The 18,981-nt window shown below is 37.3% G+C and overlaps 1 protein-coding gene across 1 annotated transcript in view; it reads left to right on the forward strand.

Annotated features, from left to right (window-relative positions):
* The window catches only part of ADAM9 (ADAM metallopeptidase domain 9), a 147,698-nt gene that overhangs the window by 12,231 nt on the left and 116,486 nt on the right, over window positions 1-18,981 (forward strand). The window contains exons 3-5 of the mRNA XM_028124047.2: window positions 104-162; window positions 12,185-12,263; window positions 18,475-18,551. Of these exons, the coding sequence (XP_027979848.1) occupies window positions 104-162; window positions 12,185-12,263; window positions 18,475-18,551 (215 nt within the window). The remainder of the gene's footprint in view (window positions 1-103; window positions 163-12,184; window positions 12,264-18,474; window positions 18,552-18,981) is intronic.

Below are 18,981 nucleotides of genomic sequence, written 5' to 3' on the forward strand. Positions count from 1 at the left end.
TTAATTCAGGATGGAATTTCCAGCGTCTTATAAATACCTGTTGAAAAGTAATTTATAAGATGGTGTTTTATTGTTTTCTTTTTTTTTTTCTCTGTGCATTTAGGTGTCTTATATCATTCAGGCTGAAGGAAAAGAGCATATTATTCACTTGGAAAGGAACAAGTAAGAAATTTTATTTTGGCTTTTTGGTTTAAAAAATAGTATTTTTTTAATAATTTTTTTTAAGGATTTTTATTTATTTATTGAGAGAGAGACAATGGTAGAGAGAGCACATGAGAGGGAGGAGGGTCAGAGGTCAGAGGGAGAAGCAGACTCTGCTGAGCAGGGAGTCCGATGCAGGACTCGGTCCCAGGACCCTGAGATCATGACCTGAGCCGAAGGCAGTCGCTCAACCAACTGAGCCACCCAGGCGCCCCCAAAATAGTATGTTTTTAAAGATAGTATATATATATATTTTTAAACATTTTATTTATTTATTTGACAGAGAGAGATACAGCGAGAGCAGGAACACAAGCAGGGGGAGTGGGAGAGGGAGTAGCAAGCTTCCTGCAGAGCAGGGAGCCCAATGCGGGGCTTGATCCCAGGACCCTGGGATCATGACCTGAGCTGAAGGCAGACGTTTAACAACTGAGCCACCCAGGTGCCCCTAAAGATAGTATATTTTAAATAGTATATTTAAATAGTCTATTTAGTTAGATGTTGTTTAGTGGATTGATAAAAAGGTGAGAATAGCAAGAGTAGCAGTGTGGAAAAAGTCTTACTATTTTTGGTTTCCATTGACATTAGAGCAAGGGAAAATTAAATTAAAGCTAAAGAAAGTTGTATTTCAGGAGAAAACTTTTTAGTTGTGATCAGCCCAAGGAACAACTGAGCAGGGGTAAAAAAGTCTTTAATAGTTATATCAGTCTGCTAGTGCTGTCGTAACAAAATACCATAGACTTTAAAAAAAAAAAAAGGAAGTTTATTTTCTCACAGTTCTGGAGACCAGAAGTCCAAGATCAAGGGGCCAGTTGGGCTGGTGTCTGGAGAGGGCTCTCCCCTTGAGTTGCAGATGGCCATCTTCTCATGCTGTGCTCCCATGGCCTCCTTGGTATGGGGCGGGTGGGGGTTGGGGGAAAGAGCAAGCTCTCTGGTGTCTCTTCTACTAGGGACACCAATCCTGTCAGTTCAGGACCTCACCCTTATGACCTTATTTAACCGTAATTACTTTCTTAGTATCTCCATTTCCAAAAATAGCCACACTGGCTGTGAGGCTTCCACATAGGAATTTTTCTTCAGGGGTTGAGAGTGGGGAGAGGGGAGGGACACAGATATTTAGGACACAAGAGTAGTCTCTCACCTCTCCCTTTTAATCTCTTCACATGTTTTCACCTGATCCCACTTCGGTAATCTGTGTTCTTTGACTGCCTTTTTGAAATGCCAAGTTTTTTTTTTTTTAATATTATTATTATTATTATTATTTTTTAGATTTTATTTATTTATTTGACAGAGAGAGACACAGCGAGAGAGGGAACACAAGCAGGGGGAGTGGGAGAGGGAGAAGCAGGCTTCCCGCGGAGCAGGGAGCCAGATGTGGGGCTCGATCCCAGGACCCTGGGATCATGACCTGAGCCGAAGGCAGACGCTCAACGACTGAGCCGCCCAGGTGCCCCGAAATGCCAAGTTTTTAACCATGCTGAGTCACCCAATTTCCTGTGGCCTGTCTCTCCCTTTTCCCTTTTCTTTCTTTTTTAAAAAAGATTTATTTATTTATTTGTGAGAGAGAGAGAGTGCACAAGTGTGAGGGGGCAGAGGGAGAAGGAGAGAGAATCTCAAGCAGACTCCCCACTGAGCATGGAGCCCCATGTGAGTCTCAATCTTATGACTCTGAGATCACAACCAGAGCTGAAACCGAGTCAGATGCTTAACTGACTGTGCACTCAGGCACCCCCCTTTCCCTTTTCTTATATAGCAAACTTCCAGTATCTTTAGTGAGAGATCCTAGAAAAAAAAGTCACCTAATAAGCCCATCTACAATGAGGTGTGAATGGGGGGATGTAAAGTATTTCTGTCTAAGGAAGTGCTGCTCAAAGCATAGTCCTGGAACCTCTCAGTAGCCCCCGCGAGTTTGTCAAATGCAAATTCACCGGACTAACCCTAGAATGAACCAGAATTTTGGGAGGTGTCATAGCAATTTGTGTTTTAACGAGCTTTCTAGATGAGTTTTATGCATCCTCAAGTTTGAGTAAGACTTTTAATCTAGAAGAGGATATTAATCCAAAGGGTTTGAGTCCTCCTAGCAGAGTTTCAGGCAGTGCAACAGATATCGTCAGACAGACTTTCTGAAGCCTTCTACTGTATTTGATGGATATTAGCATTTATTAAGCATTTTCTATGTTCTAGGCACTGTATTAGGTACTTTTAGGTATATTATTTATTTAATTCTCACAAAACTCTTGAAGGATCTTGCTTGACTCTAATGTAATGATGTCAATATGTAAAAAAAACTAATAGGTCTAAATGTTTTCTTCTCTTCCTTTTTGTAGGAGATGTAAATTAATTAAAATTATGTCAAAATAATACAGTTGACCTTTGAACAACATGGGTTTGAACCAATGGGGCAACTTATATGTGGATTCTTTTCAATAAGTATATGTACAGTACTGTAGATGAATTTTCTCTTCCTTATGACTTTTTTTTTTTGAGAGAGCAAGAGAGAGAGAGAGAGTGCTAGCATGGGGTAGGGAGAGGGGCAGAGGAGAGAGATAGTCTTAAGCAGATTCCACGACCAGTATGGAGCCCACTGTGAGGCTGATCTCACAACCCTGAGATCATGACCTGAGCCAAAATCCAGAATTGGACTCTTAACCAACTGAGCCACCCAGGCGCCGCTTTTTTTTTTTTTTTTTTTTTTTAAGAGAGAGAGAGAGAGGAGGGGAGGGGCAGAGGGAGAGAGAATCTTAAGCAGGCTCCATGCCCAGCACGGAGTCTGACTCGGGGCTCAATCTCACAACCCTGAGATCATGACCTGAGCCGAAATCAAGAGTCCGACTTTTAACTGACTGAGCCACCCAGGCACCCCCTTATGATTTCCTTGACAACATTATCTTTTTTTTTTAAAGATTTTTTATTTATTTATTTGAGAGAGAGAGAATGAGAGATAGAGAGCACGAGAGGGACGAGGGTCAGAGGGAGAAGCAGACTCCCTGCTGAGCAGGGAGCCGGATGTGGGACTCAATCCCAGGACTCCAGGATCATGACCTGAGCCGAAGGCAGTTGCTTAACCAACTGAGCCACCCAGGCACCCCGACAACATTATCTTTGGCTTACTTTATTATAAGAATATAGTATACAATACATATAATGTGTAAAGTACATGTTAATTGACCACTTATGTTATTGGTAAGGCTTCTGGTCAACAGTGGGCTGTTAGTAGTTAAGTTTTTGGGGAGTCAAAAATTATATGTGGGTTTTTGACTGCATGGCGTGTCAGTGCCCCTAAGTCCTGTGTTGTTCAAGGGTCAACTGTAGTTCCTTATGTTTATATAGTTTTCATCTTATAAAACATTTTCATATCCTTCATCTCATTTATCATATTGTTATAACAACCTAATTGTTGAGCAGTGTCTGTGGTCCTCATTTTATGCATAAGAATATTAAAGTTCAAGAAAGTTCCTTGACTTGCCCAGCGTCACATAGTTTCTAGGGGTTCAAGCTGGGGCACAAACCCAAGTCATTTGACCAGAAGTCTAGTGATCTATATATGTGTGTTATGTCTGCTGTATATTACAATGCTTCTTGATTTGGTGGCAAATGGTACTTTTCCAGGCATTTGTAAGAGTTGTTAGACCTTTGAATGTCTTTGAAAGGTGGTCATCAAAACTAGTGATCACTAATGAAAAACAGGGTAGATGGTCTGTAATAAAATGGCTCAGATGCATTCTTTGTAGTAATAAGGAAATTATGAAATTCAATAAAGGAGTGACCGTATTCTAGTAAATGCTTATTTTTTCCTTCCATTGCCTCTATAATAGTGGTCTTAACTCTTTTTGGGTCTCGAATCCCCTAAGAATTTGATTAAAGCCATGAACCCCTCTTGTGGAGGAGGGTTATGGGAAAGAAGAGATCACATCTTTCTCTGCCTGTGTGGACAGATTTAAAAATGAAATGGAAGGGTAAGTTAAATAAGAGGTCACATATCACTTTTATTATTGATAAGGGCTGGGGTGGAGGATTTAGCTTAGAAGGAAAGCCTGATGGACCTACTAGTCCTGAACACCAGCATCAGGCAGAGTTAGCCATTCATGTCAGTGCTCCCTAGTGGCAAGTCTGCTTCTGGGGAAGCATAGTGGAATTTCCTCTCACTGGGTAGGCAGTGACTTCCAAAGAGGGAGAAAGGCAGAGCAAAGCAAACTATCTCGTTTATTCTTTTCAGATTCACCACTAGAGGGAGGGAGGGAGGGAGGGAGTGTGTGTGTGTGTGTGTGTGTGTGTTGGGGAGAGAGAGGGGAGGAGGCAGTGCAGTGATGAGCAGGGTTGAATAATTGAAAGGACTGAAGACTCCGCAGGCAGCTCTCAGGCTCATTCAAGTAGGCTTTAATAAAGGTGAATGTTTCAGTGCTTCAGGATGAAGAAAGGGGATTGAAAACTTAACACAATTCCCAGATGTGCTTTGTCTTCAGATTACAAACCTGTGAGATAAGGGTGTGGCGTCTTACTTTCAGGGGAGCCCAGGCACAAGTTTATACAAGGGATCTTTTATACTACTCTGGTCATGTAGCCAAAGTTAGGCTGTGGAACTGATTAAATGGAATGCAAACCATCAATCTCTCCATCTTTAAACAGTATAGGCAAGCTGGGCCCGGCTACCTCCAGGGGGAGTTTGGAACTTTAAATGGCACATTATAAATCACTAGCTAGCACATTGCCTCCCTGACTTGTCCGTAAGCCCTGGAGATAAGTATAGAGCTGCTCCGGTTCTGCTGCAAATGACAGATTCTTTGCTTGACCAAACTTCAGTCAGGCTGCTGGACCTTCTTCTAGGTGTATCAGTGTTATCAGTGTATCAGTGCACTTCCTTGTAAAATTCGGTTTTGGCAAGACCCCGACTAAGTCAGTTTAGCAAGAACCACTACCCGCCTTGCCCTTGATGTCTGATCATTCTGGTCGTGTGATCAGGTTCGTCATCCTTTAGCACTCCCCAGGTGATGTCCGATCACACTGTCCTGTTTTCAGCAAGTATCTGTTAGGTTTCTTTAGCTAGAACCCCCCTCACCCCTGAAGTTTCCTGTTAGTAGTTTTCTGTCCATTGCTACCCTGCTCCTTGGCTATAAATTCCCACTTTCCCCATGCTGTATTTGCAGTTGATCCTTCTCTCTCTCCGCAACTGTGAAATCCCATTGAAGTGGTCCCTACACTTAATGCAATGGTCCTGAGTAAAGTCTGCCTTACCATCTTTAAAAGTGTCATTGGATGTTTTTTTTTTCTTTTGTAGTCATGGTGCCAGGACTCAGATAGGATCAGATTCATCATTGGACCCCCAGATCTCTCACCCAGGGCCCTAAGTATGCACCTTTGAAGGCTTTGTCTTCATTCCTGACTGACTGATCGGGGATCCATTGGTGAGTCCGACTCCTGAACTATTGCTCCTCACAAACGTCCGTTGAAGCTGGTAAGGACAGATTTTGATGTTTAAGATTTTGATTATACTCTCTGAAGCTGGGTTAGAGTCCCACGCTTTTTTGCAAGGTACCTGCTGGCCTGGAAGGTCTTCCTGGCTCCTTGTTCTGAGGGGGGATTATTCCCTGACTCCCTGGGCTGGAAGCTTCTTCCTCCTGGCTCTCTGTGAGGTCTCTCTCTTCTTTCTGTTGCATCCCGCTTCTCCCAGGGGAACTTCTCAGTCAACTGAAACCCCTTTTCTCAAACTCCTGCTGACTTTCTGCTGGGTCTGCTTCCTTTCTTATTGGCATGATTTTGCTGAGGGTAATTTGGAACTTCATTGTCCTCTTCAGGAAACTTGAGATCTCTCCAACTTGACTCCCTGTATCTCTCCTTTCCTGCTGCTTCTACTCCTCCTTCCTCCTCCTACCACCTTCAGCCTTCCCTCTAGTTTCCTTATATCCTTTGAGATGTACCTCTTCAAGCCCCTGCCACCTCCATCCCTCTGTCCACCCCTGTTGACTTTTCCCTCCCCACTTCAGCCCTCAGCTTTCTACAGCCCCTGGAACTGTAGTTGCCCCTAGCCTCCACTGGGTCCTCTCAAGGGAGTCAGGTACCCCTGAAAGCAACTCCCTGAGGCTCAGAAGAGGAAAAAGAAAGGCCATTTGGAAATAAAGTTAGACAGTTTGTCCACTCAGGGACTTTGGAAATGTCCAGACAGCACTTAGATGTCTTTTCAGTCACTCACCTAAAATTTAGTCCATTGCCTTCATAAGATTACATATCACAGCAAAAAAAAAATCTTAAACGTTTCCACAGTTACTGGTAAGCAGGTCACCTTAACTTGGTCCATTTGTCACAAACACAATTTGGATGAAAATACAAAGTGGAGATAAACTGGTGAGACTGCATTACTGTTTTACTGACTCGTGGCTAAAATTTTGGAATGGAAGCTATAAGATCTCTATTTGTATGTGTCTGTATGTTTATATATATGTGTGTTATAGATGTGTTGTAGTTTCCTGCCTCTGGATGGTATTACCAAATTAATTTATAAATTAATTTATAAAATCCCTTAAAGGAGAGGTGCCTGGGTGGCTCAGTCAGTTAAGTGTCCAACTGGTGATTTTGACTCATCTTGTGGGTGGTGAGATCGAGTGCTGTGTGGGGCTCTGCACTCAGTAGGGAGTCTGCTTGAGATTCTCTCCCTCTGTCCCACCCCCCACTTTTGCTTGTGCCCATGGTCTCTCTCTCTCAAATAAATAAATAAATCTTAAAAAAAAAAATCCCTTAAAGGGGTTCTATTCAAATTGGCTTAGAAACTAATGAACACTTACATAAATTTTCTTAAAAGTCAGAGATACAGAAACTAACCCGTCTTTTTTTTTTCTTTTTAAAATTCACATGATTTGGGATAATCTTTGGTAAATAAAGCTAGCTTTAAAATTATTGATAAAATTATTGTTAAACTCTGACAACTTCAGAGTTTTCAGCATTAAATATGTAATGCAGGTACAAAGTTTTTTTCTACCTGTGTTTACTAGTCAAACAGACTTACGTTATTTCTGCTAGATGTTTAAGATTATAAACTATAAATCTAACCTAAAAACAAAATGTGTAATAAAAAGGAATTGCTTAATGTGTATCAAGCACAGGAGTTAAAAAAGACAAGGAAGGAAGAATCATATGAATAACTTTGTAAGTTCCTTAGGTTGTTTGCATCTGTGATTTTTTTTTTTTTGATACTTGCTTGACTTGTCAAAAGGAAAAAATAAGTTAAGATGATGGATGGCTAGCTTTGTTTAGTTAATGTCTTATGAAATTTTCATGAGTAATTCAAACGTAATTGTTAAGATCAAAATTAAATAGATATAAATGGGATAAAAGTTTATAAATGAACTTCTCAATCATCATTCTGTTTTATACTAGGTCTCCTTAAAAATAGTTTCAAAAACCTTTTCATAACTTTAAATGTTCAAGCTACACAAAGTTAAGTTAATCATGGATATTTTTTGACTATCTAGATCTCATTTCCAAATTAGAGAAAATATTGAAACATTAATTTATTTACTTTTGGCATTTCATTTTTAATATGGTATAGAAAAGCTAAGTATACTTGAATCTGTGAATAAACATGATAAAGTTGTGCTATGAAAAAGACATGTCTCTAGGAATTATGAAATGATAATCTTAAACTTGCTATAGTATGATAGTACGTGAGTTTACAGTTGCCTGCGTCCTACTTTTCATTGAAAATTTGGGTTTCTGATGGTTAAAAATATAGTCAATATATGTAAATGAAACTACTAGGAATAATAAGGGTAAAGAAAAACTGTATAAGAGGAAAGTAAGATGTATTTTTGATAAGGAAAGGTATGAAGGACATGTTTTTGTTAAGGGGAAGAGTACTTTTTATAAAATAGAAGGACTGGTTGTTTTAGAATTCTCTGAGAAGGAAGAAAAGAGTGGGATGAAAACTGAATGGATAATAAGAAAAATTCCTTACAAGATTTGTGGAAAAGGAAGCTTGGAAAAGGAGTCTTTCCTTTTCTGGTCAAAGCTGGCCAAGATTGGATGGATTTATTTGTAGGGTTTTTAATTAATTAATTAATTTTAATTTAAAAAAATTTGCCTTAGTATTAATGGCACACTGATGTCAAACCATTATTTGGTTTTCTCTTTCTGTTAAAACAACAAAGTTTTCTTAGATTATTTGTTTGCTCTTAATAAGAAATTGTAAAAAAGGTTGATTTTCTTTACCTTTTAAGTAATATGCCTGGGAAAACAAGATTTTGTGTTTTAAAATAATTTCCTGTGCTTCGTATTATGTCAATCAGTTCTTTGAAAACCAGGTGTTCTCAATAGTAAGAGCTAAGAATTTTTGTAACTAGGTAGCTTTCTGTATTTGCCTTTGAGATTTTTTCATGGTGACTTTGGTTAAATGGATAACTAAGGATTGTTTCCCAGTGACCTGTGATCCTGTTTAGTCAGATGATCAAACCTTCTGACCTTTGTGACGGCTTCCCCACATCAGGTCTAAGAGGAGTCTTTTTGACCTCAGATTAACGTTGAGATTTCCTAGATGACGTTTGGAAAATCTCATAGGTTTTGTTCTCTCCTTATAAAAAGAGACATGTTTAACTAATTAGGCTTATTTAATATGTTCAGTTACGTGGGAAGCATTGTCAAAAAAGTGATGATTGTACATACAATACAGGTTATGTGTTATATGTGTTCATGAAATTGTATGATATTCATAGAAATTTGTCAATACCTTTATTGTTGAGCTATTATCTTAAATTATTGTATGTCACAGAAATAACAAAATGTCCTTGTCAATAGCATTATGATGAACTCTTATCAGATCTTTAACCTCGACAATTTTCAAGTGTTTTGTCACTCACAGACAGTTAAAATTTTACTGTGATTCTTTTCTAGAAGTGTTTATAACCAGCTACAGGTTAGAATGCTCCTTGATGGCATCACTTGAAAACTTTGAGACCTTGCCATTTGATTGTGTAAGAATTTCCAGAACTAATGAAGAAACTGATGGATTCCTAAGAACTGTTAACCCAGGATTAAGTAAAACAAGACTTAATTATGTGGACCTGAATGAACTGATGAAGAGGATTAAAATTTTTTATAAGTTTTTGTTTGAAATGTTGCTAGTTCTTTAATTTTTTTCTCCAAATTTAAGGAAAACCTTTTTTCTTAAGCTAAATGTAACTTACAGCAATTTGTAATTTATTCCTTTGTAAACAGCTGAAGCACTGATCTTTCCTTCCTACCTGAGCCCTCTAGAAACTGGAAGCTCTTAGTGTTCTTATTTTCATGGCAGTATAGTTATTTATGTAAGTTCAGTGAAAATCTGTTCTCCTGTAACAGGATGCAATGGAACTTTAGTTATATCACCAGGGTTTTTGTCTGGAATGTCATATTTGAGAATGATATGCGTCAGATCAGATATGACCAGAGGGCTTTAAGGAACTAAGGTTGACTTTGAGGAGCCAATGTTCATAAACCACACCCCTTGGAAAAAACTAGCCTGTATCTCGCTTACAGGGTTTCCTGCCTTATAGGTGAGTAAGGAAGGTCATTTCTGGCAGTTCCAGGCACCTCAGGGTATTTTGAGAACCTTGAGAAGAGTGGAATTCTCCTGTATCTGTAAGCACCACAAGCAAAAAAAATCTAGTGGTGAGTTCTTCATGTGGCTTTCCCAGCCCTGAGAGGCTTTTAAAAGTCCAATCTGAGATTACTTATGAAATGTTCCAGCAAATCAAACTCAAACCAGGGCCTGTGCAGTCAGTCATTATTTTTGCTGCACTTATGTAAATAATCAGACCAGGTTTAATGAGACTAGACTTACTTTGCAAACAGATTAGTCTTGCTTTGATTATCTTTGACAGAAATGAGGGTGACTGTAGAGAGAAATTTTTTTTGTTGCAGTAGAAAACTACAGTGTACCCTTGCTGGCTCATCTTGTACATTTTGCCTGGTTTTTGGTTTTTTTTTAAAGGTTTATTTATTTATTTTAGAGAGAGGTAGAGTGAGCGTGTGTGAGCAGGGGAGGGGCAGAGGGAAAGAGAGAGTCTCAAGCAGCCTCTGCACTGAGTGCGGAGCCTGACATGGGGCTTGATCTCTCGACCCTGAGATCACGACCAGAACCAAAACCAAGAGTCATAGACTCAACCGACTGAGCCACCCAGGCGCTCCTCATTTTGCCAGTTTTTCCCAAATCCTGAAATCGTCTAGTTTCTTCCATTAGCTGGCTACAATTCTCCAAATTAACATTTCCAATTTTTCTTCCTTCTGACTTGGAATCATTGAGAATTAAGTCCACCCTTTTCCTGAAGTTCTGCAAGCGGAAGCTGGAAAATTGATATAAATTCCAAAGAAAAATTTTTTTTTACCACAACAGATCATGTATGGGCAACCTTCCTGCCTTCTGCTGTATGGCCCATTCAGAAAGTTTACCAGAAACGCCTGATGCCATCACCAGAGACATTCAAACTGCCAACCAGGAAGATCTGTCAGATGGCCAATACCATCCTCTACCATGCTTCAAGAACTTCAGATCTAAAACTTTGAGTGCTACCCACTGGACTCAGCATCTGGGTTTCTAACTATTAATCTTTGTTTTTCTTTTATTTTCATAGCAGCTGTCCTCATTAAATGCCTGACTGCTAGCTGCATCCAGCAAATGTCCTTTACTACCAAGTTCCAATAAATGATTCAGCTGATCTTAATGAACTAAAGGCATCCAGACAGAAAAACAGATTTATATTGTTCAGAGGAAAGAAGGATGTCTCTTCTTTTCTTAAACAAGAGGGGAGACTGACAAACAGACCACACTTTAGTCAGGCTGTTGAACCTTCTAGGTGCATTGGTGTACTTCCTGTAAAATCTGGTTTTAGTAAGAACTCCTCCCCGCCTACCCCATTTCTGATCCCTCTGGACATGTGATCATGTTCCTCATCCTTTACCACCCTCCAGGTGATTTCTGGTCACCCTGGCCTGTCTTCAGTGAGAATCTGTTAGGTTAGTTTAGCCACACTGCCCCTCAATGCTGATATTTCCAATTAGTAATTTTCTATCCGCTGATCCCTGATACCTTGCCCTTTGGCTATAAATTCCCACTTGCCCATGCTGTATTTGGAGTTGATCCTTAGCACTCCCTCACTGTAAAATGCCATTGCTGTGGTTCCTATACCTATCACAGTGGAGCTGAGTAAAGTCCCCCTGACCATCTTTTTTTTTTTTTTTAAGATTTTATTTATTTATTTGACAGAGAGAGACACAGCAAGAGAGGGAACACAAGCAGGGGGAGTGGGAGAGGGAGAAGCAGGCTTCCCGCAGAGGAGGGAGCCTGATGTGGGGCTCGATCCCAGGACCCCGGGATCATGACCTGAGCCAAAGGCATATGCTTAATGACTGAGCCACCCAGGCGTCCTCCCTCTCCCGCCCCCATCATCTTTAACAAGTGTCACTGAATAGTTTTTTTTCCTTTAATGAAGATAACCCTGTCTTTCCACATAAGGTTTACAGTACTGAGCTCCCTTAACGCGCAAGGGAGCTTCAGGAATCAGCAGTAATTGTCTCCTCCAACTGACACAGATTTTGCCTCTGTACTTACCAGGTTAAAGCAGTGAGTGCTTCTTGTTTATATAGGACTTTTAGGAAAGAGTAAAAGCACTTACTTTTTCTTCTGGAAATATGATGTACTGTATAACCTTATTTGTACCTTTCCTATGAGATGTATTAGAAAAATTTAAAGACATTACTTATGTTTTTTGCAACCAGCGTTTTATGACCATTAGAATAAATATGCAGCCCCGCATTTTTTATGAGGAAGCAGTACACACGATTTCAGATTTAAGTCAATTCATGAGCTTTTTGTTTTATAGTAGTTCCCTCTTTAAATAATGATTTGTCAGGTAAAAGTTTTTATTCCTGCTTATCTCTTCTAGGAGTACTGCCTTGTGAGTTGTGTTCTTAGTTGTATATAGATTAGAATAATTTTAAATGATGTGTTTTATTCCTCTTCCAGTGACCTTTTGCCCCGAGATTTTGTAGTTTATACCTACAACAAGGAAGGGGCTCTGATCTCTGACCATCCTGATGTACAGGTAATATATTTTCCTCTTGATCTTATAGCAAATTTAAAATAATTATAATTTTAAAATGAGTTCTATTTCCCATACGCAAGACTGTATATTGTACCGTCACCAAGGGCCACTCTTGACATTTTGATACCTGGAGTTGTCCCAGGAAGGGGGTGGGTGGTGGGTGGTGGGTGGTGGGTGCCTTTACATGGACTAGACTGTATTTTACAGTTCTCCAGGTACTCGGTAGTCAAGTGGTTTTTTTTTTTTTTTAAGTCCAGGAAAAGAATCTTCTATTTAATGGTAATCCTTACTGCTTATGAAGGGGGAATGTTTGATATATTTTAACATAGGTTTAAAATTTTTTTTTTGCTGAAAGTTAGTATCTCTGAAAGCACATCTTCCTTATTAAACCATTTAACTTGCCATTAGTTCTTAGTAAAGAAAAAACACTTGTATGTCCTAAGTTTTTACTAAAAACAGTTCTTTTCTGAAGAAATGTGGCCCTCTGTGCATCAGGGAACAGTATTCCTGAGGACAGAACTGGCCGGGAATACTTGAAATAATTGGCAGTTGCTGAATTTGGCTTTATGTGTTAATAAATTAGAGCATAAACATTTCCAGTGTCATTTGGGAAGAGTGTTTTTATAGTCCCTTTTGGCAGTTAGGTATTCTGTATTTTTTTCTTTTGCATTAGTGTCCATGAGAAGTCTTTGTTCCAATTAAACATGTGTTATTTTTCTCCTAAGCTTTGTAATCTTTGGCTAGGTTGAATTGTTTATGTTAGTTAGGTACTTCTGCAGCACTCTTCCAATAAATAGAAGGCAAACCTTTATTTTAGATTAATTACTAGTACTTAAAAAAAATAAGGATACACTGACTTAGTCTTACTCTTTTCTGATTCACTTTCTGATTCCTTTATTTTAGTGTCTTATTATAATGTCCATTGTTTAATAGCAAACTAGTAGAGCAGCTTAAACATATATGACAGCATAAACCAGATCACAAATAACCCATCTTCTCTGTTCATCTAACCATTCAATTATTTATCCAGAGATTACTGTGCCATGAAGCCAAAGACCACATAATTTAAGCCACTTGACAAAAGCAGTGATCGTAAAGGGTTGTTTTTTTTTCCCCCCTTGGGAGAAGTTTCATGGTGTAGGTTTTGGAGATACACATTGTTTGGACTTAATCCTGGCTCTGTCATTTATTTGCTGGTCACGTTACTTTAACTTGTCTGCACCTTACTATCTTCACCTTAAAATGGCAATAATTACAGCTTCGAGGAGTTACTGGAAGGCTTAAAGGAGTTAATACTTTTTTTTTTAAATTGAAGTGTAATTGACATACAATATTGTATTTGTTTTAGGTGTACAACATAGTGATTCAACATTTATATATGTTGTGATGTGATCACCATGACAAATCTAGTTCCCATCTGTCACCATACGAAGTTGTTACATGTTACTTTGTTCCTTATGCTGTACATTGTATCTCCATTAAATGAGTTAATACTTGTAAGATACTTAGAACAGATAGCCTAACCATTTTTAACTCAATAAATATTATTATTTGTTATTATTGAATATATATATGCTTAAAACTGTTAAAAATAGATTTTGGTCATAGAAATTTATGCAGCTGTTATTTTCAAGTAGTATTATGGAATTATGCTTTCCTGGGTGATTGAAAAATATAAACTAAGACAGATGAAGTCTTTTACTTGTTTCTTGGTTATTGAATATTGTTCAGATAGAAGAAAGTATGTCTGTAAATTTGAGATACCAATTAAAACTTTGGTACTGGGAATTTTTGGCATATGGCTAGATTGCCAGATATCATAATGACATTACTTTTGTTTATAAAATACAATGAAATTACACTGAGAAAATTCAAACGCTTTCCCTTATGAGCTATTATTTAAGATTAAAGTAATTTGTAAAGCTATTACTTGGTTTTTATCATCAGTGTCTTTCACAAAGGCCGTTTTTCACAAAAAAAACTAAGCTTTAATAACCACTTTATACAAGTTACTGTGTGAAGTAAAACCCCAAATTACTTTGTGTCAGAACTTTGGAGTACCTTGCAAATGCATCAGCCAGTGTCTTCACTAAGTTCCCTAATTAATTAATACTCTTTGTTTCATCCGAAAACTATATTGGCTGCCCTAGGCATTTCCCTCTCAGAGTTCTGTGTATATTTCTCTCCCTAGTTGAGTTTTTTGCTCATAGTTTGCATGTTTCCAAAACTGTGGCATTTGTGCCTTTACTGTAATCACACAGTTTAATTAGATGTTTTATGAACTTATGAAATATGATTTGTTGTTTTTTTAAAGTGCATCGAAGGCTTTGGAAAGATTTAATAAAACCAAGTCATTTAAAAAAATACCATCAAGTTGATAGATTCAGTGACCAAGTGCTGGATTTCAGTCATGTCAAATAAGACAGCTTTCTACTATAATTGAAACTAGAAACATTTAATTTTGGAGGGCCAGGAATTATAAGTATTATTATCTCATAAGTGCTACCTCATTGGTCATAGTAGAAGGTATTTATTTTCCTCTAGTGAGAAGAAGGCCATATCAAAGCTAGACTTTAACACAAAGCACTAGAAAGAAAAACATAAGTGGTTGTGAACTGCCCCACACTAGAAAAAGTTGTAAATGTTGAAATTGAGCCTGTATTTTTAGCATAGAAGTGCTTACTTGCTTATTTATTTATTTATTTAAATTTTCACCACTTTAGACTTATAGGAAACATTGCATGAATAATATAAAATATTCATGCATCCCCTTCACCTAGATTCTCCAAATGTTAACATTTTACTTCATTTCCTTTATTCTTTCTTCTCTATTTTTTTTTCTGAACCTTTCAGAGTATATTGCAGATATGGTATCCTTTTACCCTTAAACACTTCAGTGTAAATTTCCCCCCCAAACAAGGAATTCTTGTATGTAATCAAGTACAGTTTTCAAAATTAGGAAGGTAACGTTGAAGCAATACTATTATCTAATTTACAGATCTTATTGATATAGATTTTTTTGGTCCATCATCCCAGTAATGTACTTTATAGCAAAAGAAAATCCAAGTTCATGTGCTGCATTCAGTGGTTATGTCTCTGTAGTTTCCTTTAGTCTGGAAATCCTTTGTCTTCCCTTGTATTTCATGACACTGGCATTTTTAGGAAGTACGGGCCAACTTTTGTAGAATGTCCTGCAATTTGAGATTGATGTTTACCCGTGATCAGATTCAGGTTATGTAGTTTTGGCAGGAATACCACCAAAGTGATCCCGAGTGGTTCTCAGTGTATCCTATCAAGAAGCATGTGCTGTGGTTAAGTGTTGTTGCTGATAGTGTTAACTTTGATCATTTAGTTAAGGAGTTGTTTGCCCTGTTTCTCCTCTGTTCAGTTAATGTTTTTTTTGCCTTTGTAACGAATATTATGGTTAGACATTTTGAGACTAATATAAATATCCTGTTACTTCTCACATTTTTACCCACTAGTGTTAGTATTTACTAGTTTCCTGAATTAATGGGTATTATGATGGTGGTTAAAATGGTGATTTCCGAATTTCATTAGTGCTTCTCTATGCATTAGTGCCTTCTGCAAGGAAAAGTTTTCCTTTCTTAATTTTAATTATTTATGTCAGTGTAGACTCATGATTCTTACTTTTTCATGAGTGAGATTGAAAATCTTCATATATGTGAGGGCATTTTTATGTTCTTTTGTGAATTGCCTGTTTGTGTCTTTTGCCCTATTTTCCTAAGAGTTTTTTTTTTAATTGAGGTATAATTGACATGCATTATACTGCATTAGCTTCAGGTGTACATCATAATGATTTGATATTTGTATATATTGTGAAATGATCGCCACAGTGTCATTAATATCTGTTATACATAGTTAAAATATTTTTTTGTGCATGTGATGAGAACTTTTAAGATTAATCTCTTAGCAACTTCCATATATGCAGTACAGTATTATTAACTATAGTTGCTATGCTGTCTTTAATCTAATTTTGTGTTAATTTTTATGTATGGTATAAGATGGTGGTCCAGTTTCATTCTTTTCTATCCAGTTGTCTCAGTACCATTCATTGAAGAGACTGGTATATTCTTGGCTCGTTTGTCAGAAATTAACTGACCATGTAGGTGTGGGTTTACTTCTGGGCTCTCTGTTCTGTTCCATTGATCTGTGTATCTGTTTTTATGCCAACACCATACTGTTTTGATTGCCATAGCTTTGTAGTATAGTTTGAGATTAGGGAGCACGATGCCTCTAGCTTTGTTTTTCTTTCTCAAGAAGAAAAAGAAGTGTCTTTATTCCCGGTAGTGCTTTTTGTGATTCTGGACAAATTTTAGAATTTTTGTTCCATTTCTGTAAAAAACGCCCTTGGAATTTTGATAGGATTGCATTGAATCTGTAGATTGCTTTGGTTAGTCTCGACATTTTTTTTAAAAGATTTTATTTATTTGACAGAGAGAGAGTGAGAGAGGGAACACAAGCAAGGGGAGTGGGAGAGGGAGAAGCAGGCTTCCCGCTGAGCAGGGAGCCCAATGCGGGGCTCGATCCCAGGACCCTGGGATCATGACCTGAGTTGAAGGCAGACGCTTAATGACTGAGCCAACCAGGCGCCCCTAGTCTAGACATTTTAACAATATTTGTTCTTCCAATCTATGATCATGGATTATCTTTCTGCTTATTTGTATCTTCTTCAGTTTCTTTCATTAATGTCTTATCATTTTCTGTATATAGATCTTTCCTCCTTTGTTAAATTTATATCTGGGTACTTTATTCTTTTTGATGCAATTGTAAATGAGATTGTTTTCTTAATTTTTCTTTTTGCTAGTTCATTATGAGTGGATATAACAACAGATTTCTGTGTATTGATTTTGTTTCCTGCAACTTTATTGAATTCATTTATTAGTTCTAACAGTTTTTTGGTGGAGTCTTTAGGGTTTTCTATATATAATATTATGTCATATGCAGATAGTGACAGTTTTACTTCTTCCTCTCCTCTATTGAGTTTTTAAGCTTTCCCCTTTGATGTTTAAGAGTTCTTTATAGTTAGGGATGTTAGTCTTCTAGCTGTGATACAAGTGACACATATTTTTTTTCCCAATCTGTATATTGTGTTTGATTTTGTTTTTTGGTGTTTCTTTCCATGTAGAAATTTGAAAAACTTTTTATATAGTAAAAATTATCATTTTTTTCTTTTATGGCATATATATTTTGAGTGATAGCCTTTCTCTACACCCAGGTTAAAGAGGAATTCACCCATATTTTCTTTTAGTTCTTGTATGGTTTTTATTTTTTATGTTTAGATTGTTGATTCATTTAGATTTTATTCTGATGTATGGTGTGAGGTATGGATCTAATTTTATCCTTTTCCAAATGTCTAACCAGTAGACTGAGCACCATTTATTTCAAAAATCCTTGTCCCAGTTCCGTATGTACTTTGGTCTATTTCAAGTCCCCAAATTCTGTTCCACTGGTGGTTCTCTCAATTCACCACTGGTACCATACTATTTTAATTATTAAGGCCTTGTGATATGTCTTAATGTCTGGTAGGGCTAGTCTCCCCAACAGCCCCCTCCCCATGACCTTGGCTTTTTTTTAGTGCTTTGAAATGGTTTTTAAAGGAGAAAATCTCATTGTATAGTAAAAAAAAAAAAATTGATATTAGTGATAATATGCTTGTATTTCCAATGGACAATTTGTTGTTCAAAATTAAGGATAAAGCCTCTTTTATTTTTTAAGATGGCTAAATGTAAAACTAATAATAATAAAATTAATATAAATATATGAAGAAAAGAAAATCATGGGATCAAAATTACTTTTTGCCACATACTCTTTTTTTCTTCCCTCTTGGCATCATTAGCTTGTCACAGGATCCCCTGCTGTGTTAAATGTCAGTTGGTTGCTGTTGCTTCTTGGATGACTGTGATCTAAGATGTTAAACATGACATAATGCTGTCTTGTTCTGCTTCTAGGCTTAAAGGTTATTGGGGTAGAGCTGTTTGTACTTAGTATCCTCTGGAATTCTGCCTAAACAGTTGTACTTGTAGGGTCGTAAAAGATAGTCCAAAGAATGCCATTGATATTATAAGATGTCAGTGATATAAACAGAATTATTAGTTTATTGACCTTAAATAATTTTGTTAGCTCTGTAATTTCTGTGATGAATTATAGCCATGTAACAGTATTTGAAGATAATACAGTTTTTATCGTTTAGAATCATTGTCATTATCGGGGCTATGTGGAGGGAGTTTATAATTCATCCATTGCTCTTAGCGACTGTTTTGGACTCAGGTAAGGAATTTTCTGTGTCACCTTTTTTTTCTTTCTTCTATTTCTTACCCTTTTACCTATCTTTGTTTCTAAATCAAGTCATTTTGAGGGACTTAACCAAATTAGATTTTACTTTGGTAATTGCTGAAGATCTTTAGAGCTATGTATCGGGTATCATTCTTGACATATTTATTTAAGAAAATATTACAGTTGGTGAGTTTCAATATCTAAAGAGAAAATTTTGTTGATTTGAGACTGCTAAGTAATTTTTGCTATTTAAAAAAGCATACTTTTAATTTCTGTAGCACTCTATAAAATTTTCACCTATCTTCTTTCATCTAAGTCTCATAATACCTGTGAAAAGGGGCTCGCTCTCTCTCCATATTTAGGTGATGAGCAAACTGAGGTTCAGAGAAATTGTACCACGTATCAAGTAAAGTGATAGTAATAT

The sequence above is a fragment of the Eumetopias jubatus genome, unplaced genomic scaffold (assembly GCF_037043125.1).
Source record: "Eumetopias jubatus isolate StellerSeaLion01/CBP00866 unplaced genomic scaffold, mEumJub1_p1.0 scaffold_2, whole genome shotgun sequence".
In the NCBI taxonomy this organism is placed as follows: Eukaryota; Metazoa; Chordata; class Mammalia; order Carnivora; family Otariidae; genus Eumetopias; species Eumetopias jubatus.